Here is a 22,133-nt window from a genome sequence, read left to right on the forward strand (position 1 = left end):
CAACGACCTCGACTTCATTCGCTCTCTCACCGTCGATCTCCGTCCCGGGCTCGATCCAGAGGTGTTTGGCACCGCTCGGCTTCGAGGAGCAGGTCGTCCTCGAGGTGTCGCACACGCCGCAGCAGGTCGAGTCGTCGGAGTCGATCGGCTAGCCGGAGCCGTTCAAGCCGTCTGAGTCGATACAGCCGCCAGACCCTTTCGAGCCATCGAAGCCGAGACAGTCGTCAGAGCAGAGACACACGTCGTAGCCGTTCGAGCCATCGGAGCAGAGACAGTCATCACAACCGAGACAGCCGTCGGAGCCGAGACAGCCGTCGGAGTCGAGACAGCCGTCGGAACCGAGACAACCGTCGGAGCCGGGACAGCACTCGGAACCGAGTCGTTCGTTGCCCTCCCGGTTATACCATTACGGGTCAGGGGCGCCACCATTCTTCCAGGAGTCGATCTCCCTCTTGTCGGAGCCGAGAGATATCTCGACGCCGTTACCCCACTCCGGCATATTCCGGCTCATCGATTGATCGTCACCATGTACGGTCCCGCTTCAGTTCACTAATGAGGAGCCCCCGCCTGCATAGGCATACGACATCTCAATACCCTGTTGCAGCAGACGCCACCCATCATCCAAGGCAAGAACTTTCCCCTAGAACGAGGGACGTTGATCCATACGAGTATGATGAGTCATATTCTCCTGATGAGGACGAAGAATCCCGTACTTCGGCCCTCTCGCCAGGGGACGCTTTGGGGGACTCTAAGCCGGGTTCCCCTGCGGGGGACACTCGATTGTATGCGGAGCAGCTGATCCGCATGGCTAAAGCCCTTAAGATTGAGTGTAAACCGGAGGACTCAGGTCCCATTGACGATATCATAGATATTCTTCATAATCCAGATCTGGGTCCCATAGCTTTTCCCATTATTAAAAGCATAGGGGAGGTACTCCAGGCTAATTGGGCTAGACCCGCTTCAGTCTCTTCCTCCTCCAAAAGAGTGGAGAATATGTACAAAATACGTAAAGAAGGAGGAGAATTTCTCTTTCAACACCCTTCCCCAAATTCAGTTATAGTAGAAGCCCTACCAGGGAAGTACAGGTCGGGGACACATTCCTCTCCACAAGATAAAGAGGGTCACAAACTTGACATCCTCGCCAGGAAAATGTATTCCTCCAATGCGGTGAATATCCGCATCTCTAACTTCCTCGCCATCATGGCAAGATACCAATACTGTCTTTGGGATCGTATGTCCCCATCTATCCTCATGATACTTGAAGATCAGCGTCCCTCAGCGATCGCTATACAATCTGAGGGTATGTCCTTAGCGAAGCAACAGCTGACAGCAGCACGACATGTAGCGGATGCTACTAGCAAAATAATTGCTTCATCAGTAGTTCTCCGTAGACATGCGTGGCTACGGCAATCTGCACTTCCGCACGATACTAAAGTGCGGATTGAAGACCTTCCATTCGAAGGTACCTCCTTATTTAGCGACCAGCAGACACGTTTCTGGATCGTCTTAAAAAGAATAAGACCAATGCTAAGTCACTTGGGACACCAGACTTCAAAAGACGGTACTTTGGCCGACAGTCGGCCCAAGCGCCCCGCCCATACCGTTTCCAAGGCCAGTTCCCACGGCCCTCCTTCCGCCCTTTCCCTGTCCCCAGAATGACAGGAAATTTCAGGGCAGATCCAGAGTACGGAAAGGCTCTAGGGGGTCCCCAGGGCAGTTTTCAAAGAACAAACAGGCATGACTAGACATGTCTGTAGATTTCCGGGATCGATTGTCGAAGTTTTTCCATGCGTGGTTTTCCATTACCTCAGATACCTGGGTGTTGAAAATAATAAACGTCGGTTATTTTATCGAATTTGGTAATTTGCCTCCATATAGGCCCTTGGGTCATCATCGCTCCCAGACTCCTACCCTACTGTTGCAAGAAGTTGAATGCCTTCTCTCCAAAGGGGCTATCTCAGAAGTCCCAGAGGGCGAAATTAAAACAGGGTTCTACTCCCGTTTTTTTCTCATAGACAAGAAGGGAGGGGGCAAATGCCCCATTTTAGACCTCCAGGACCTTAATAAGTTTATTAAGACTAAGAAATTTCGAATGTTATCAGTTTCAGAGGTCCTTCCTCTCTTGACTGGTCACATGTGGTTCGCGGTTTTAGACCTTCGCGATGCCTACTTCCACATTGCCATTCATGAAGAGTGTCTTCAGTTCTTGAGATTTGAATATGGAGGCAGGTTCTACCAATATATTGTATTGCCCTTCGGGTTGTCCACAGCCCCCAGAACTTTCACAATGTGTCTGGCGGTGATAGTAGCTCATCTGGCACTCAAGGGATGTGTAATTTTCCCCTATCTGGACGACTGGCTCCTGGTGGGCACCTCCTACTCCCAGTTATCTGCTCAAGTTGACTTAACTCTCCAAGTTTTTGATAGTTTGGGTCTTGTGGTTAATTTCAAAAAATCCAGATTAGAACCGGCACAAACTCAGACCTTCATAGGAGCACGCCTGGAAGCAGTCCAGGCTAAAGCGTTCCTCCCAGTTGACAGGGGCCGTGCCATCCAAAAGATGGTGTCCAGATTTACAAGGAAGCACCTCCAGACAGCATACCATATTCAACAGTTATTAGGCCTTATGGCCTCCACTACGGCAGTAGTTGAGTTCGCAAGACTCCGTATGCGCCCAATGCAAAATTGGTTTTTGCGCGCATTTCGAGTAAATGTGGACTCCCAATTTAAACAACTGTCCGTTCCCCGGTACGTCATTGCCTCCCTGCAATGGTGGTTAGACGATGCCAACATCTTTTCGGGAGTTCTGTTCCTTCGCCCTTCCCCTAATAAACACCTCTTTACGGATGCCTCCTTCTCGGGGTGGGGGGCCCACTGCAATGATCTCACGTCAAGGGGTATATGGTCACCTCTAGAATCCCGGTTGCATATAAACCTTTTAGAGCTCCGTGCCATCCGTCTCGCTCTGTCTTCGTTCACAGGGCACCTGGACGGACAGCACATCCAGATCGCTACAGACAGCTCTACTGCCCAGTATTATGTGAACAAACAGGGCGGCACAGGGTCCATTTCGCTCTCCAGGGAAGCCAGCAAAATCTGGGAATGGGCTATAGCTCACCGGGCTACCCTGGTAGCGATTCATATCGCGGGGGTGACCAACACTGTAGCAGACACGCTGAGCCGTCTCCCCAACCAGAAACACGAGCTCACCTTATCAGGCCCTTGTCTAGATCGCATTCTCCGTCTATGGGGACATCCACAAGTGGATCTTTTTGCGACTCACCTCAACACTGTGTGCAGCAGGTTCTGCTCGAGGGCAGGAGTCGAGCCAGGCTCCATGGGGGATACGTTTCAGATGACTTGGAATGGAGCCCTCATTTATCTCTTTCCCCCATTCCCCCTCCTTCACAAGACCATAGCCAAACTGCGCATAGACAACACGGATGCTATTGTGATTGCTCCATTCTGGCCCAGGAGGTCATGGTTCGCGGTGCTGATGTCGCTTGCGCAACAGAACTACGTCCTTCTACCGAAAGATCCCTTCCACTCCCCCCCCAGACCTACAACTGGCGGCTTGGAGGGTACATCCCAGGGTCAGTGGTCAGACAGAGTAGCCAAGGTTCTATTACACTCATTGAAAAGGTCCACCAGACGCTCGTATGATGCAAAATGGGGTTGCTTTTCGATCTGGGCTCAGGCCAAAAATGTTTCTCCTTTTTCCTGCCCCCGTCGGTAGTGTTTGAGTTTTTGCTGTCACTCAAGGACGGTGGTTTATCAAACTCTTCTATTAAAGTTTATTTAGCCGCAATTTCGGCTTTTCACCCTAATATTGACTCCTTCTCAGTTTTTTCCCATCCCCTTTCCAAAAAGTTATTGAGAGGCCTCACTAATTTTTACCCTCCGGTTGCCCATCCGGTCCCTCAGTGGAGTCTCTCTCTGGTTCTATCGCAACTCATGAAACCTCCCTTTGAACCAATGGCCACCTGCCAATTGTCATTGCTATCGTTTAAAGCTGCATTTTTAGTGGCAATTACGTCAGCAAGAAGAGTGAGTGACTTGTCAGCACTGTCTTACTCACCTCCCTACACTAAGTTTCATACAGATAGAGTAGTGCTTAGACCTCAGATTTCCTTTTTGCCCAAGGTAGTCTCAGCCTTCCACCTGGCCCAGGACATTGTCCTCCCTGTTTTCTTCCCCAAACCCTCTTCGGAAGCGGAGAGAGCTTTACATTCCCTAGACGTTAGAAGAGCCCTCCTCTTTTACATCAAGAGGTCTCAACCTTTCCGTAAAGATGACAACCTTGTTTGTTTGCTTTGGAGGGCATAGAGTAGGTCACCGGGCATCCCCGCAAACTCTCTCAAGGTGGATCACGTCTACTATCAAACTGTCTTATGAGCTTGCTCATCAAGAATGTCCTCCCATGATTAAAGGGCATTCTACTAGGGCATATGCGACTTCCGCAGCCTTCGCATCGAGGATAGATCTCCGGGACATCTGCAGAGCTGCCACCTGGTCCACTCCCTCGACGTTCATGAGACACTACGTGGTGGATGTGGATTCAGCGAGAGAAGCAGCTGTGGGATGTGCCGTGTTGCACTCATTATTCCGGTGATTGTCCCACACCCACCGTCCTGGTAAGCGAGCTCGCTACTCTCCCAATGTGGGACTGCATAGAAGCCATTCAGATGAAAAACAGAGTTTCACTTACCTGTAACTGTTGTTCATCTGATGGTACTTCTATGCAGTAACACATTCCCTCCCTCCTTCCCCGCTGTGGGACCGTTAGGCTAGTCCTAGTTATGGTTCCGTGGCTGCCGGTTGGAGAACTGGAGGGAAGAGTGCCCCCTCCCCCTTGGGACATGTGACCGAGCGGCGGGGAGATTGCATGCCCCAAGGGGAGGGGGAGCACTCTCTTTAGAATTTGCTAGAAGCTAACAAATCTTATCCGTGGCTGGCCTGCGCCTGCGCAGTCCCAATGTGTTACTGCATAGAAGTACCATCAGATGAACAACAGTTACAGGTAAGTGAAACTCTGTTTTTCCTACTCTTCCTCCCGGCACGTTCAGCGAACATGCAGGGCTGTCATGTGCTAGGCTAATGTGAGGCAGTGAGTGTGCGACTGCGTCAAGGTCACCTAGCGAGCTTCCATGGCTGTGTGGGGATTCAAACCCGAGCCTCCCAGATCCTAGTCTGACTCTCTAATCGCTGCACTCCACTGGCTTTTCATCCTATGCATTTTTTCTGAATTCTTTGGGGCTCATTTTTTGTCCCCACGTTACTTTTCTCGACAGGTTGCCTGGACTGTTCTAAAGACTCTCCGTGTCGGCATCTCTGTGCTTAATCTACTGACTGTGTGGTGCCACACAGCTGTTTATTTCTCGAGCACCATCAATGCTCTTGGTGCTGTTCGGAGTCCCAGAAGCTGGGTCCTGGCCCCCCATGAGTTTATCAGTTGCAGCTAGGGAAGAGAAGGGAGACCAAGGCCAGAATGTGTATTCATTGCCCTCACACGCGTGCTTCAGCTCAGTTTCAGCAGGTGAGGGGGCCCAAGAGATTGTGCACAGTGGGCTTAACGGAGGGCTTTGAGGAGAGTAAGAGAGGCGGTGTCTTGCAGGTGTCCCAGGGTGCAGCCACCCAGAGGTCACTTCCAGGATGACTTTCTGTATGATGAATTGAGAATTCCCCTTGGAAGTATCTCCTCCTCCAAACTACTGGTGTGAAGAGCTTCTTGAGGGCAAATAGAATTGCATACTCATCAAGCCCTATCCTGCAAAAGACAGGGTCATGGTCCCCCTCCCCCAAATAAAGTATTGTAAAACTTATGTGCATCTTTCTGGGGAGCACACATGAAGGGGGAAAATGGTATCATTGTTGATCTTTATTTATTAATGAAGTGCCTAGAGATAAATTGATCAGATGTGCCACTCGTATTCTCAAGCTCTTCTCCCCATCCATGAGGACTACATGCTTGTGGGGTGTTTTTTTTTTTTTAGAGAGAGAGCGGGTGTGTTCTAAAAAACGCCACCTGCTTCTGAGCTCCATTCTGTGCAGAATGGCGCAATGAACGCCATGCTGGTTTTTCGACTCCCTGCTTTCCGCAGAAGATGATTTCCGTTTCTTGCCAGGCCCTGGTGGGTGCCCGACCGTTTCCCCCTTGCGGGTTGGCTCGATCGCTGCCTTGTTTTGTTCTGCGCCTCCCCCCCCCCACCCCGCCTGCTTCATTCTCTTTCTGCTGTGTTCCCTTGGCTCTTTTTAAGATGCAGCCCTGTTGGGGGAGAATAATAGTCCCCACTTATTGTGCTAATGTGTGTGTCTCTTTCTAAATAAGGACCTCACGAGGGAAGGGCTGTTTGCTCTCCGGTATGGTGCAGCTGCTGTTGTTTTCAGTGCCTTCGCGATAACGCGAGCGTTAGCTATTACAAGTGTTTAGTGTTCTAAGACTGATGATCTCGGGCCAAATGCTTCCCTTCTGTGGCAACTTCCTAAGAGCAGCTCAGGGCTGAGAAGGTCCTTAAACACGTGTGTGTGTGGGGGGGGGAGAAACTGCTCCCCTTGCTTCCGTCTGCAGCTCTTCTTGCAGGGCAGGTTTCGTTTTCCCCAAACCCCCGTGATAGATGCACGTTTCCCAACTTGGCGTAACAGCGATCGGATCAGCCCTAAGTTTAGGAACACTTGACTGCTGTCCCAGGCCACCAGGGTGGAGGTGGAATGGGCAAAGTGGGCATTTGTATAAGAGCCCAGCTGTCCGAAGGGCAAGGAGGTGCTGGGCAGGGCTGCCAGTTGTGTCACCTGGGGCAGAGCAGGGGGGCAGCTTCAGCACCCCACCCTGCTTCCTCTCCCTCTTCTGTCAGACGCTCCGTCTATGTGGCCAGCCCACCCACCCTTAGCAGTGATATTTTCCTGTATGTGTGTAAAGGGCCCATCAAGTTGCGGCGGGCTTATGGTGACCCTTTAGAGTTTTCAAGGCAAGAGACAAACAGAGGTGGTTTGCTGTTGCCTGTGTCTGCGTAGAGACCCTGGACTTCCTTGTAGGTCTCCTTTCCAAGTACTAACCAGGGCCGACCCAGGTTAGCTTCCAAGATCTAACAAGATTGGGCTAACCTGAACCATCCAAATCAGGGCCAAAGTTTTCTAGACTTTAAAGACAGGGGAAATCTTGGCCAACTCTGGGCTGAACGAGAACCAGTGTGGTGTAGTGGTTAAGGGTGATGGTTTGGAGCAGTGGAGTCTAATCTGGAAAACCGGGTTTGAGTCCCCATTCTTCCACATGAGCGGTGGTCACTAATCTGGTGAACCGGGTTGGTTTCTCCACTCTTGCACATGAAGCCAGCGGGGTGTCGTGGTGCAGGCAAGGAGCGAGGGCTGGAAGCGTAGTCCGGGGAACAGTCCAAGTTCAGACAAAGTCCAAGATCTCAATACCGGCAAGGGAAGTCCGAGGCGTTAGTCAAAGTCAGTCCAAGGAGTCAGGATACCAGGAATCCAAAGTATAGCAGGGAAACAAGACCGGTACACAAGGAGGTTGGTGACAAGTTGCTTGCACCATAGCCGAGCCTAACTGATGGCTTAAATCCCTTCTGCTGCTGCTGTAGCAGAGCCAGCTGCTGCTGATTAGGCTGAGTTCACAGGTGGTGCTTCAGCCCTGCTCTTCCTCATCACTGTTCCTCTGTAAAGCCTTCTGTCTTGCACTCTGCCGTCTCTGCTGCATTGCCCGACGGACCTGTTTTCTTCTCTGCTCCAGTGGCCTTGGCGAGGCCTATGGAGACACTGCAGGTCCAACTGGAATCCTTGAACTGGCAGGCTGCAGGCATGGTGAGATCTGACTTTGGCTGATCCTCTATTCTGGCAGGCTGTAGGCCTGTGGTTGTTCCTGTGGGACTTCTGCCTGAGGATGTCCCTCTGTTCTGTCTTCTATTTCCCCTTCGTCAGAGGAGGTCTCTGCAGGCTGACTCATGAAACTGGGTATCTTTGGGCTAGTCACAGCTCTCTTAGAGCTCTCTCAGCCCCACCTACCTCACAAGGTGTCTGTTGTAGGGAGGGGGGAGGAAGGTGATTGTAAACCGGTTTGATTCTTCCTTAAGTGATAGAGAAAGTCGGCATATAAAAACCAGCTCTTCTTCTTATTTATTTTTTATTTTTTTACATTTCTACCATGCCCTACCCAGGCCAAAGGGCAGGCTCAGGGCTGCTGCTGCTTCTTCTGCTTCTGCTGCTGCTGACAGGAGGCCTCGGAGTCTCCATTTGATCTCAGTCAGAACCACCAGCATTCATCTGTGAGTTCTTTGGTGTTTCGCAATCCAGCCACTCTTGGAGGCAAATGAGTTTCTTAGCGGCTCTGGAGGGTGGGGGGCAAGCCACCTGAGTTGTTCAAAGAGTGATAAAACTGAAAAGTGATACCTTCGTCGAGCAAAAGTGATCTGATGTGGACAAGGAAAGCGAGGGCCCTCCTCGAGATTGCTGCTGCTACACTGAATTACACGGGAGTGGCTGTCCCTCCCAGGGCTTGTTTCTTTCACAAGTTAAAATCACCACTTTGACATTTGGAGGGTGCATTTTCAAAAATAACATTAACTTGTTTTTAAGGAGAGGGCGAGAGAGAGGTGTGAGGGAGAGTACAGAGTACATTTCCGTTTTCCTGATGTTAAATGTATATGTACAGAAGAGAGTCAAGTGTCAGAATGTGTCTATCCATCATTGCTTCTGCCCTGCTCCAAATGTTTTCTGCTGTTCTCTTTACTGGAGCCAGAAATTGTGACCTTACCCATGTGCATGATTCAAAGGCTATATGGGGACAAGGTAAAACTACAGGTAGGAATAGCTGAATAATTACCTTTAGACCAACCTGAGAAACAAACCTTCCCAAGAGGCCAAACTCATTTAATGGTTCCTAAAAACTCAATCTTGCGGGTGTCAACGGTCATGCTTGATTATTTGCGGCAGTGTTTTATGAAGAAAGCAATAAGAACGCATGGGGCTTTTACAGAGGGGTGCAAGGGAACAATAAATGGGTTCAGTTTTTCCAGCAAAGTCCCTCTGGTAGAGTCAGGTACTGATGGTGCTTCGTGCTGGTGTGCCTGAGCTATTTAAAGCCGGGAGAGAGGAACTGTGCAAAATGCCTCTGTGCTTTCTGCCACAAGAACAAAAACGGGCAAAACTGTAATTCTTTTGGCAAGAGAAGAGGCTGCAGCAGTCGCTGCTGAAAAAATAGCCCAGGGGCTGCAAACTGTTCTAGCGCACCCCAAGATGCCTTGGAAGCTTACCGGGAGTTTCTCAATCATCTGAGACATTTTTTTCAGGAGGGTAGCCCTGTTGGTCTGCAGTAGAAGAGCTAGATTCAAGTCCAGGAACACCTTGAGAGCCAGCGTGGTGTAGTGGTTATGAGTGGTGGACTCTGATCTGGAGAACCGGGTTCAATTCCCCACTCCTCCACATGAGTGGCAGACTCTAATCTGGTGAACCGGGTTGGTTTCCCCACTCCTCCACATGAAGCCTGCTGGATGACCTTGGGCTAGTCACAGCTCTCTTAGAGCTCTCTCAGCCCCACCTACATCACAGGGTGTCCATTGTGGGGAGGGGAAGGGAAGGAGATTGTAAGCTGGCTTGATTTTCCTTAAAAGGTAGAGAAAATCGGTGTATAGAACCCAACTCTTCTTCTCCTTCTCCTCCTCCAACTCCAACAAGATTTTGGGGGTATGAGCTTTTGAGGGTCAAAGGGAGCTTTGACTCTCGAAATCTCATACCCCAAAAATTTTGTTGGTCTCTAAGGTGCTTCTGGACAGTCTAGCTCTGTTGTGTTTTTAATACTGATCTGCTCAGTTAGAAGACCAGTAATGGCAGCAGGCCTGTATGTTTGCAGTGCCGACCAGGTGTGGGGGAATCTCCGGCATGGCAAGGCACCCACCCTCTTGGTTGACACAAACAACAGGTGAAATCTGGCCAGTGCTCGGCATGAACTGAGTGTGGGCCTCGGACGTGGCCCAGCAACCTCTGCTCTGGGCAGGGCTTGCGCAGCAGGCACGTTGCTATGGAAAAGGGTTCTGCAAAGGTAGACAGCTTTTGAGGCCGAGCCCAGGCAGAGTTGCTCCTCAAAGAAATGAAGTGGGAATATCTCTTAGTGATGCCTTGGCAGGGCTCCTGCGCATCTTTATGTCCCAGCGCATGAATGGAGATGGCAGCAGAGTGCTTGGTGAATGGCTCCCGTTCTGTCTTTCCAGGTTCACCATTGTAAGAGTTAGACGTTGGGTGCTAGTAGACATGGAGACAAACATAGAATCATAGAATTGGAAGGGACCACCAGGGTCACCTAGTTTAACAAGAGCTCAGGTGTCCCTCATCAGCGACTAGCTTTACCGAAAGAAGTGAAGAACAGAGAGTAAAGTATAGAAAGAAGAGCAGAGGGCCTTACCCATCTCCCAAAGGACAAGGGTCCATCAGTGCCTGTTGACCATGATGACACAGTCAGAGGAAATTACACTCTGAATAATACATAACAAATCCTTTTAATTTTGAATTTTTAAACTTTTGATATTTTCCAGACAAAGAGATTATTTTACTTCCTTTAGGTTGGTGACTTGGCTGTGGTGTTCTGGCTAATGCTGTAAAAATAAATTCATTCATTCACTCTGAATAACAGTGCAGAAGGGGGTCGCAATATTGGGAGATATTGGCTTCTGCTACCCACTTGTAGACCTTTTGAGGGGCAGCTGGTTAGTCACCTGAAACGGTGCTAGCCTACCGCACAGGATTGTAGTGAAGATAAAATGGAGAAGATAACAGTGTCAGCTGCCTTGAGCCCTATTGGGAAGAGTGGTGGAGTATAAATGAAGTAAATAATCAAAAATAAAAACTGAGTATCTGGGGAATCATTCATGGGTCGAGCTCAGCTGCTGCAGCATTCCAACGGATTTCGGAGTGCCCCAGACCACGTTGTCGCGGTTACCATCAGGTGACCGCTTGACTACCGCTTCTGTCAACTTTGGTCAAATGGCCCAGCTCTCTCCCCTGGAGTGCTCTCCACCTCTGCAGGTGCGGTGTCAGGGAGGGGCCTTGGAAGGCAATCCTGTCTGCTCCTGTCTTCTCCCCTTGCCTGATTTTCTGCCATTCGGCTTTTCAGGTTCTGCTTGAGCTCCTTGCTGACGAGGGCTAATCGCAAAATGCCAAGCGGGGGTCTGGCTGGAGTCCCCCCCACATATTAAACATTCTGAACTTGTCCTTTTGCTCGTAGATTGTGCATAATTAATAATTAAACAGCTTCTGTTGTAATGGGTTGACCTTCCTGAACTGTTCATTATTCACAAGGCAAAGGCATCACTCAAACACAGGCAACCCCCCCTTACCCTTCTCTGTTCTCAGGCTGTGTGTATACAAATCGGTTTGGTTTGACTATTCCCCCCCTCCGCCTCTGGGCTTGTTTCTCCCAACCCTTTAAAAGGAAGGGGAAGATTGAAAGGAAGCAGTGCTGCATTTTGGAGAACTCTGTGTTCAGTAGGGTCCTTTGGGGGAGCTGTTGTGGTGTTCCTAATGTATTTTTAATTGCCCCTTTTGTATGTTCCACATGTCATAGAATCATAGAGTTGGTAGGGACCACCAGGGTCATCTAGTCCAACCCCCTGCACAATGCAGGAAATTCACAACTACCTCCCCCCCACACCCCCAGTGACCCCTACTCCATGCCTAGAAGATGGCCAAGATGCCCTCCCTCTCCTGATTTCCCTCTGCTTAAAAACCTCCAGGGAGGGAGAGCTTAGCACCTCCTGAAGAAGCCTGTTCCACTGAGGAACCACTCTTACGGTTAGAAAATTCTTCCTAATGTCTAGACGGAAGCTCTTTTTATTTAATTTCAGCCCGTTGGTTCTGGTCCAACCTTCTGTGGCAGCAGAAAACTACTCGGCACCATCTTCTATATGGCAGCCCTTCAAGTACTTGAAGGTGGTTATCATATCACCTCTCAGTCTTCTCCTCTTCAGGCTAAACATACCCAGCTCCTTCAACCTTTCCTCATAGGACTTGGTCTCCAGACCCCTCACCATCTTTGTTGCCCTCCTCTGGACACGTTCCAACTGGTCTTCATCCTTCATAAATTGCGGTGCCCAAAACTGAACACAATATTCTAGGTGAGGTCTAACCAGAGCAGAGTAAAGTGACACCATCACTTCGCATGACCTGGACACTGTACTTCCGTTGATGCAGCCCAAGATCGCATTTGCCTTTTTAGCTACCATGTCCTCCATCGTGTCCTCCTAGAGGCACCTGGTTGGCCACTGTGTGAACAGACTGCTGGGCCTTGGTCTGATCCAGCAGGGCTTTTCTTATGTTCTTATGTTCCATGAAGACACGAAATCCCAAATTCAAATATTGCCTTATCAACAGACCAGGCAGTCTTTGGCCAAACCGGTGTTGAAGAAACACACAACCTATCTCAGAGAGTTCCCACGAAGGTCTTGACTGTCCAGAGTTGCTTCAACAGTGAGCAGCATGGGCTCTGTAAAGCTTTTTTAGGGGTCAGGGAGTGTCAGCTGACTGGCTTTGTCCAGTAAGAAGCTTTGCTGCCTTGTGGCTGCTTTTGGAGGTCCCTCCTTCAGGCTTCAGCCAGAACTCACTTGGGCCACGTCCATAAGGCACCAGCTCTAGACCAGCTCTGGGCTAGCGTCACAGCAGCCCTGTGTAATCGTAATATTGGCCTACCTTACATGGGTGTTATCTGGATAACTTAGGTGAAGTACTTGGATTATTATTTAAGATGTGGCATTTGTATACCAAAGCTGCCTCCTGTTGACGCCTTTTGCAGGCGAGCTGCAGAACGGCGGCGGTTTCCTCCACTGCTCGTTCAGCTGCGTTAGTTCAAAGCCACCCTTCCTGCGCAGCAGAATTTGCAGCCGTGCGTCAAACGCAGCGCCTCGGAATACTGTCGCCGTTTCCTCTTCAGTTACTTTTGATTTAATTGTATTTTGCTGCAATTTCCGATTGTTTGAATTGGGAAACAAAGCCTTAATAAGAGTTCTAGTTAATTTTCTGTCTTGTAATTACCACTCTCATTTTTCTGATAATTGGCTGCTGCAATTATATGTATATTTACTAATCACGTCAGCAGCTCGCCGGCCGCGTCTTCCTGCCACCATTGATAATGACGCGTGTGCGCGTATTGCAGAGGTGCCTCTATCATCATCATCATCATCATCTCCTCTTTCTTTTAAAAACAATCTCCTCCCCCCCACACCACATCAAAGCTATTTCCTTTGCAACCCTCCGTAATGAACTGCACACATGCATTTGACACAGTTGTGTGCGAGAGAAATTGTTTGGCTCCCACCAAATGCTGCATGCTCCGAGTTTCTTGCCTGCAGCACTGGAAGGTTGTATGGGATGATGTATGGCTCTTGCAAATGGCCAAAGCGCTCCAAAGCACTACAAGATTAAAATAAGTCATTCCTTTGTTAATTTAAATAGGTGCATGCATCATACTTTGCAAAGCACTCAGGGATGGGGGGACACAAATGTGGGGAGGGAGGAGAGACGGTAGCAAAAGCCGCCGAAAGGTATTTTTAATAGCAAATGAGAATAGATGAGAAGAGAGTCATTTGCAGCTGACTCCTGCTTTATGTGGCTCTCTTGTTCCAACTGTAGGTCTAATGAGATGACTGTTAAAGTCCTCTGCAGTGCAATTTCATTACATCCTGAGCAGTTACACTATAAATACTGGCAAATCTCTCTGCCATTCTTGGTGGGGGGGTGCCAGGGGGAGGGAAGGTCCTCAATTTGCAGATCCCTCTTTTGCCTATGAAATACTTCTCCCTGAAAAAAACAGAGGATTTCTTGCATTTTTAATATATATATGTGTGCGTGTGCAGCTTTTTGTTTTGATGGGTTTCTGCTAATTGGACTCACAACTTTCTAATTTTTTTTACATTCTCTTTCCAGCATTTCCCCCCCACCCCAGTCCCACCTCTCCCCCTTAAATCTAACAAGATTTGGAATTGCTAAGTGTAAATAAATAGCAACTATGATGCAGGAAGCAAAGGTCGGCGCAAGAATAATTTCCCAGCTCTTTTGTTAATTACAAGACCATTTGGGTGTTACTTAAATAATCATTAATTTCTCATTTACACTCTCCCTACCTTCTTTTCTGCCCCGTGGCTATCCTTGTCCCTTCCTTACCTCCCCTTGGTCTTTTCCCACATGTTTTTACCCACTGTGTAACACTCATTACTTCTAAATGCAGGAATCCTAACACGTTCCTGAGACTTTGTCCCTTTCCATTTTGGGGTTCTTCCTCCGCTGCCTGTTTTTGAAATCAACCTCCTGACTGGTTTTCCACCTAGAAGCAGCTTCACAATTAGCAAATGGAGCTCACACTTTCTGATTTGTCTCCTTTCTCTCCCCCCTCTCTTTTTTCTTCTCTCCCCCTCCCTCTCTCCTCTCCCCCGATCCAAACCCAATTGCAGGAATCGCCGGTCCTTCCGGTTGGGGAGTTCTCCGAGCCGTTTGTACACTTCATCACTCAATGGTAAGCTTCGTTTGCAAATGTTCCGTGCCCTCGATGTAAATGATACATGCCATTAACTCCGCGGTGCCACAGGACCTTCTGGCTTCCTCCGCATCCTTCCGGAGACACCGGGGACTCGGAGGGCCTTGGGCAGCTGGGCCGGCAAAGCTGAGCAAACTGTTTAAATTATGTAAACGTTATTTACACAAAGGGTCATAAAAGTACTTCAGAGGGAGAATTTTTACCCCCCTCCCTTCTTTTAATAAATGATTGGGGATCTGGGTGTATTCTCCAGGAACTTGCTGTGTGGGGGTTTTGTTTCGCTATTGTTGTATTTTAAATCACTGGAAGAAGAATGACAGATAATCATATTTATAGCCATTATTCAGGTATTCCAATATTATTTATTTTTTTAAAAGCCATGTCTCTACTTTTGACGTGGGCCAAACTGTGCACTTGATTGATTTGTTTAGAACTGGTTTTATGAGGTTCTTCTTTGAGAGGGTGTTCTCGATGGTGAGCACGTTATTTATTTTTAAACCGTACCATCGGGCATGTTTGGTTGCTTCCACACAAGCCACCTTGTTTGATAGGAGGCTACTTCGATTAACAGGGAAAGAATTTTAAAAATCAGTTCTAAAGAAGGAATCTCCTAGGCACCAAAAGGCTAAAGATCTTTATGCGACCTATGATAATGAACAGGAAAGAAGTCATTTTAATTCCGTGTTTATATAAAAAGCTAATAAGCAAGCACTAGAGCGATAAAATAGAAAAAGATGGAACTTTGGGGGCAAGGGAGCAATTCCCCCTTCCTTTCCCTTTGCCAAAATGCACATTTGGATCAAATTGAGAAATTTGAGTATAATTTGGCATAGGGGGAGGGAAGGGGTTGTGTTAAAATTAGAGGGGCACCAGTTTACGCCTGTCCAGCCCTTCAACTTTTAGTCTGACTAAGATCTGATCCTTTGGAAGGAAGGTCTAGAAAACATTTTCTTCCTCAAGCCTAGTAAAAGAGAAATGTGCTCAGGACAGTGCAGGATTGGGTTGCCTACAGTACTGATAGGACAACATGTGTTAAAATATACTGATACGCCCAATCAAGACTTGGTTGGGAAGGGGCAGGGTATAAATAAAATAAAACACTGGGACCCCAGAAGATGCTCCATCATTCCCTGGTCCTAATTCCACATTTCTTTAGATGCAAAAGTTTTTTTTTAATTGGTGTCAGCAGAACCTACTTCCGAGAAGGTGACCTAGGGTTGTTATCTAAGAGGGTGAATCGTTTGGAGAGGCTAAGACGATGCAGACTGAAGCAGATGTGAGAGAGCCTTTCTCTGGAAATGTCCCAAAGGGCAGTCAGTCTGATAAAAGAATTCATAGTGTGACTTTCCAGTTAATTGAAATAATAAATACAAAGGTTTATGTTTATTATAAGACTGATCCAGTTTTGGGTAGATTAGCTTTTTATACCGCAGTCATAATTGTTGGTGATCTATCCTGCTCTTGAGAAGTGAGGATTGGAGGACGGCACCTTTCTGTCTGTACCCAGAGATTAATCGGAGAGCGCATCGTTTTTATATTTTTTTAATTGAGGCAGTAGGAGGGCTAACCTCTATAGAAATGTCCACAGATGTCAGGCTGAAGCGTGAATGATGGTAGATAATAGCCTTGTTCTCCCACGAGATCCGGCTACTTTGGAATGTCAGATTAAGAGTGTTGCCAAGGCAGCTTTGAACGGCTTGCAAGAATGCGGCCCACACTTGGGCCCTGCACGGATATTAGGGGAGCAATCCACTGGGTCTGCCCGCTGCTGCCGTGCTGTCGTTTTTGAGGGCAGTCAGAGCTTGCGTGGCATTGGCCCCTGGTAGAATGTGCCCACGGTGCGGCTGGTAGTCCTGTGCAGCCGTAGCTCCTCCAGGGAGAGGTGTGTTCTGCACACTCTTGATCTGTAGCAAGCAGAACTACATCTACAGGTGTCACCGTTCACATTTTGTGCTCCTCTTTCTCCTTTAATTGTTTATTTACAAAAATGTGTATCCTGCCTTTCTGCCCTTTACAAGAGCCACCAAAGCGGCTAACAATTTCAAACATACACGATAAAAAAATCACATTAAAATCAACCCCCCTCCCAAACATCATTAAAACAATTGTAAAAGTGTTAAAAACCAGAATTAAAACACAGACATGATCAGTTAAAATACATACAAAACATAAAAGCATTGGTTAGTGAGGAGGGATCATTGAGGCAATGCCAAATGAAACAAAAAAGTTCCCCCATCTTCAGGGCATGGAGCAGGGGTCACTGGGGGAGGGGGTAAGGGTGGGAAATATTTGTGAATTTCCTGCATTGTGCAAGGGGGTTGGACTAGATGACCCTGGAGGTACCTTCCATCTGTGTGATTCTATGATTCGCCTGCTGGCGGAAGACAGCAACAGAAGGGGACAGACGGATCTCCCTAGGTTCCCGAGTTCCTGCTTATCTGTAAACAAAGATGGGGGAGGGATTCGTCATAGCCAGGGCTGGTTCCAGGTTTGGGAAGGTTGCTTGGGTAGAGAGGTCTTGGGGGGGGGCTCCCCTCCTATGCCTACCACAGCCCCCCCTCCACTCACACCTTCCTTCCCTCTCACTCGCCTGCATATCCTTCTCCTGCCCTCTTGTGAGACCTCCCACCACCTCCCACCCCTTTTCCTGGGCGCACTGGGCAGTGAACACAGCTAGGGGCACAGCTAGGTGGTAGGGCAAATGGGGGGGCTCAGAAGCAGTGGGCCCTGGGCCCCAGCAGCCAGCCCCTCCCCAAGGTATGCTGAAGTCAGCCACAGGCTGAGTGCAGAGAAACCCACCCACCCTGAAGCAGCTGTTCACTAGCAATAATGGATGGTCCAACAGAGACAGGAGCCCGAGGACTGGGTCCTGCAATGGACGCCGGTTTCTGTGTCCCCTCAAGTGACATGATCTCAGGGCCAGCAGCATCTGCTGGAACACCAGGGGCTCCTTCGCCTGAGCGATGAAAGATGGTTATCGGCACAGCTGTGCTGATAAGGACTTCCTGCTCCTTCCATTGGCCAGACTGGAGAGTCTGCAGGCAGTTCAGTCCACGGGCTCGATTCACTGACCAGTGGGGCGGGGGGGTAGTCCATCCTGGGTGTTCAAGAACAGACCGAATGGGTGGCAAAACCTTTTTTGAAGGGGAGCTCCAGCCAGAAGCTGCTGACCTGGAATCCATATGTAGATTTGACGCTTCGGGGAAACTGGGAACAGTCTCCAGCTCCCTGCAGCAAGTAATGGTCCACCCATTCATCTTAATCTGCTGATTCTTTGGTTATCAGGAGTGGATTGTTTGCTCTTCCGACCAGATCTGATCCTGCATTAAGCTGGGGGTTGGACTAGATGGCCTGTGTGGTTCCTTCCAACTCTGTGATTCTGTGATTTTTTACATAATTGGTGATTTTAACCATTATTGGTGATTTTAAAAAACCTTCCACACTGTTAATGAATGCAGAAAATAGTCCTTTAAAAAAATACAGCATCTCTTTCTTTTTTTGGTCTCCAGCATGAGAAAACAACCCAAGGAAAGACCGGCTCCGGAAGAGTTAATGGTGAGTCCTCCTTGAGACACAAATGATAAAACTTTGCTAATTTATTACAGGTGGAAGTTTGTTGATTGCGTTTTCTCCACAAGTTAACCAACATTAAATCTAAATTTTGCTTCCAGCTCTGACAGCCGGCAGATGCTGGCAAACCATGTAGATAACGCCTCCCCTCCTTCCGTTGTCACGGTTAGCTCCATTCCGTGAAAGTTTTAATGACGGGTGGGAATCCCTGACATACAGTGTCGTCTCATGTTCCAGTCAGTCTCTGAGTGTTGGGTTTTGTTCTGAGCGCAACTTAATTTATTGACCTCTGCAGCCATAGTGATGACCTTAGTATCAGCATTTATGGTATCTGGGAGCCAGCGTGGTATAGTGGTTAAGAGCTGTGGTTTGGAGCGGTGGACTCTGATCTGGAGAACCGGGTTTGATTCCCAATCCTCCACATGAGTGGCGAACGCTAATCTGGTGAACTAGATTTGTTTCCCCACTCCTACACACGAAGCCAGCTGGGTGACCTTGGGCAAGTTTCAGCTCCGTTAGAGCTCTCTCAGCCCCACCTACCTCACAGGGTGTCTGTTGTGGGGAGGGGGAGGGAAGGTGATTGTAAGCTGGTTTGAGTCTCCCTTAAGTGGTGGAGAAAGTCGGCATATAACAACCAATTCTTCTTCTGTTGGTGAAAAACACTCTTATGTGTCAGGCCTGCTCGCTGTGTCTGAGATGGTTTCGTTTTCTCACAGACTCCCGTTCAAGGACTGTTTCTCTAAACGCTCGCATTCCTGTTCCCTTTGAAGCTAGCGGGTGCCCGTGGGAGCCTTGGTGTTTCTAGACTGTTTGGGATTATCTCATGAGATTGTATTGCTGCTGCTTTTCTGGTGTTCTCATATAATCAAGTGCTTGCCATTCCCCCCCCCCCATTCCTGCCTTTGGATTTCTAAGCTCTGCTTGCCTATGTTACCAGTAAACCTACTCTTTTGGACTACTAAGTCTCCTGGTGTGGTTTTTGGATTTCTATGGACCAAGTGCTTACATTAAGGCAGGAATCACACCTCTTTCACCTGTCAGGCTAGAGCCCCGGAGGGTTCGCCTGCCGCTCGGATTGGAGCTAGGACGGTGCTCTCCGAGTTATCTACCCATGGCTGGAGCCCCGTGCGGTTCGCCCGGGTGGTGGGTTCCTGCCCGGAGCCCTGGAAGGCTTCCATCCTTGGTTCCTTCCCTTGAGGACAGCGGACGACGACCCCGATTTAGCACGGGACGTTTTAGCTGAGATACATCGTACTGACGTGGAAGTCAACCGCCTAACTGGACTTGTTCGAGCTCAATGGCGTTCTCTGGCCGCGACGGTTCCCTGGACGTCTGAGGTCGCGGACGCCAGTGCTCGCCAAGACCTCCACACCCTGGACTGGTTGGTGGAGGATACTCGCTTGGCAGCGGAGGATTTGCAGTTGCTAACTAGCCTGTTGGCGGGACTAACCTCCAGTGACACACAGTTGGATCAGGCAGGGGTCCCAATCCGCCCTGCTGAACCACCAAATATGGCGACTCCAGCCGCGCCAGACCCCCAGCTTTGCCAAATGGAGGCAAAAGCGTTAGCAACACGGGTGGCTGCGTTCTTGCAGGGCAAGACCTCGGTGACGATTTCGGTGGCTGAAATCACAAAGCTTCTGACCCCTGACTTCGGTGCTGGTGCGGCGGCCTTGGCGGTGCAGATCCAACCGCTGTTGGATCTTACCGACCCCTCTGAACTCCTCATGGCTTTGGAACTGGAGGCTCTCCCACTGGTTACCACAGCCCTCGCCGCTAAGTTGACGGCTGACCAGGCCTTAGCTGAGTTCTGAGGATCAGGCGCGGGCAGCGGCGGAGTCCGCGGCCAGGGCTTGGGCTGAACAGGAGGAGAAGGAACGCTTGGCTGCCGAATGGGCGCGATCCGGCACGCGCCCCCGACAACCCGGGGGTCTTGATTTTCTTTCGTTCTCCCCGACTTTCGTCCCGTCGCGCAGCGTCCAACGCGCCCGCAGGTTCGCGGGGACTTTGCCCGATCTGCCGGATGATTCCGATGAGGAGGACCTATACGGTGGGGAATCACTCTGGGCTACTAATTTACGGGTCAGCCAATCCCGCCGCGCTGGCAGTACCGGCGACCATGTGTTTTTGTTGCGGACCCAAAATCTGGACCTTATGGAACAGGTGGCACGCTTACAAGACCAACTGGCTCTGGTACTCCGGGACAACGACCAGTTACAACGGGCCCAAACCGCACCAGTTGCTCCGGCTCCCGTGACGCCACAGCAGCCACCGCAGCAACCACCACAGCAACCGCCACAGCAACCAGCAACGGGAGTCAGAGTTCGCATAGGAATTTGACAGTTAACAGGGCCGACCTTGAGCCGCACCTGGTGAAACCAAAACAATCTCAGTTTGGCAGTCTCTACAGAGAGCAGGCCTGACATCCTGCTCCCCTTAAGCCCCCCCCCTTTCAGTTCACGGGCGCTGGTTTGTGAGGGTAAGCAGTATGGAATTGACGGATTAAACGGGGAGCCGAAATGTCACGTGGCACCCATTCATCCTGAGCAGGACCGAAGTGTTTCCAACAAACCAGATATTGGAGAGAACCATGATGGATACTCGAGTCCAAGATTTTTGCAATTTCAAAATGTTCCTCCCCCCCCTCCTCACCATCATCGGTGGCTCAGGGAGAGGCTCAGGATTCCATTCTGGGGAAGGAACATGCGGCTTCAGCAAACTGACATGAAACAAGGGATGGATTCGTCTTAGTGATTTTGGGAGCGAAAGTTCCATAGTCACTGGGTTGATGATTCAAGTAATGGGAAAGGATCCCACATATTTGGCACTGAGTTTGTTGCACGGGCGGTTGGACCGTAGATTCTTGGTGGACAAACAAACCATATCTCCCACTTTATAGTCCTTCCCTGGTGAGCAATGTTTGTCAGCTTGAGCCTTGTATTGACGTTTGGCTCGTTCCAGGTTTTGTATCAGCCAAGGCCAGGTTGTCTGAATTGTGTGTACCCAGTCGGCCACACTTTCACCTCCCTCCACCCTTGAGACATCATTATGTCCAATAGGGCCGAAGTCCTGACCATACACGGCCCGGAAGGAGCTATACCCAGTGGATTGATGCACAGCATTATTGTACGCATATTCAGCAAAGGGCAATAATTCAACCCAATCATCTTGATGACAATTAACATAACGCAAGTAGCATTCTAGTACACCATTTACTCGTTCCGTCTGGCCGTTGGTCTGGGGATGGAAAGCACTCGAGAGACCTTGTTCCACCCCCACCAATTTTAGGAAAGCTTTCCAAAATTTGGCCACATAGCTACTTCCGCGGTCGCTGATCACCTTGCGCAGAAAGCTATGGAGTCGGAAGACATGTGCCACGAAGAGTCGGGCCAGTTTTGGGGCGGACGGGTTACCTGCGCAAGGAACAAGATGCACCTGTTTTGAGAACAGGTCAGTGATTACCCAAAGTACAGATTTTCCTTCACTGAGGGGGAGATCAGTCATAAAATCCATTGCAATTACTTCCCAGGGTCTAGAGGGGGTCTCCAACGGTTGCAATAACCCGGGAGGTTTACCCTGGGATCTCTTGACAATAGCACATACTGGGCAACTGCGGATGAACGAATCCACGTCGGTTCGCATGCCCGCCCACCAAAACTGTCTCCTTAACAAATGCAATGTTTTCAGAAATCCAAAGTGTCCTGCGGTCTTGGCCCCATGGACTAGCTGCAGAACCTCCTTCCGCAGCCTCTTAGGCACATACAGCTTGGAGTCTTTATACCAATAACCCCCACGTTCAATCAGAGAAGCGGGGAGGGTTTGTGCAGAGAGTTCGGCTTGGCAATCGGAACGGAGAGAGTCCATAAAGGAGTCCGTCAGACCTACCCTATCCGGCGTCGTGGGCACCGTGCTGGCGAGCTTCACTGCGGGAGGGGAAGCTGGTGCTCTCAAGGGGGGTCGGATGGTTGGATCGCTAGGGCGGCTGGGGGCAGGCAGAGCCGGTGAAGGAGGTAAGGGGGGCGGAGTGGTCGGGCTGACCGAC

General features: G+C 49.6%; 1 protein-coding gene across 2 annotated transcripts in view; it reads left to right on the plus strand.

The window, feature by feature from the left end:
- MAP2K5 (mitogen-activated protein kinase kinase 5) overlaps positions 1-22,133 on the plus strand; it is a 206,772-nt gene that overhangs the window by 153,268 nt on the left and 31,371 nt on the right. For both annotated transcript variants that reach the window (XM_056865709.1, XM_056865710.1), the window contains 2 exons: positions 14,439-14,500; positions 18,031-18,076. In XM_056865709.1, coding sequence (XP_056721687.1) covers positions 14,439-14,500; positions 18,031-18,076 — 108 coding nt within the window. The remainder of the gene's footprint in view (positions 1-14,438; positions 14,501-18,030; positions 18,077-22,133) is intronic.

This window comes from Euleptes europaea, chromosome 20 (genome assembly GCF_029931775.1).
Source record: "Euleptes europaea isolate rEulEur1 chromosome 20, rEulEur1.hap1, whole genome shotgun sequence".
Classification (NCBI taxonomy): domain Eukaryota; kingdom Metazoa; phylum Chordata; class Lepidosauria; order Squamata; family Sphaerodactylidae; genus Euleptes; species Euleptes europaea.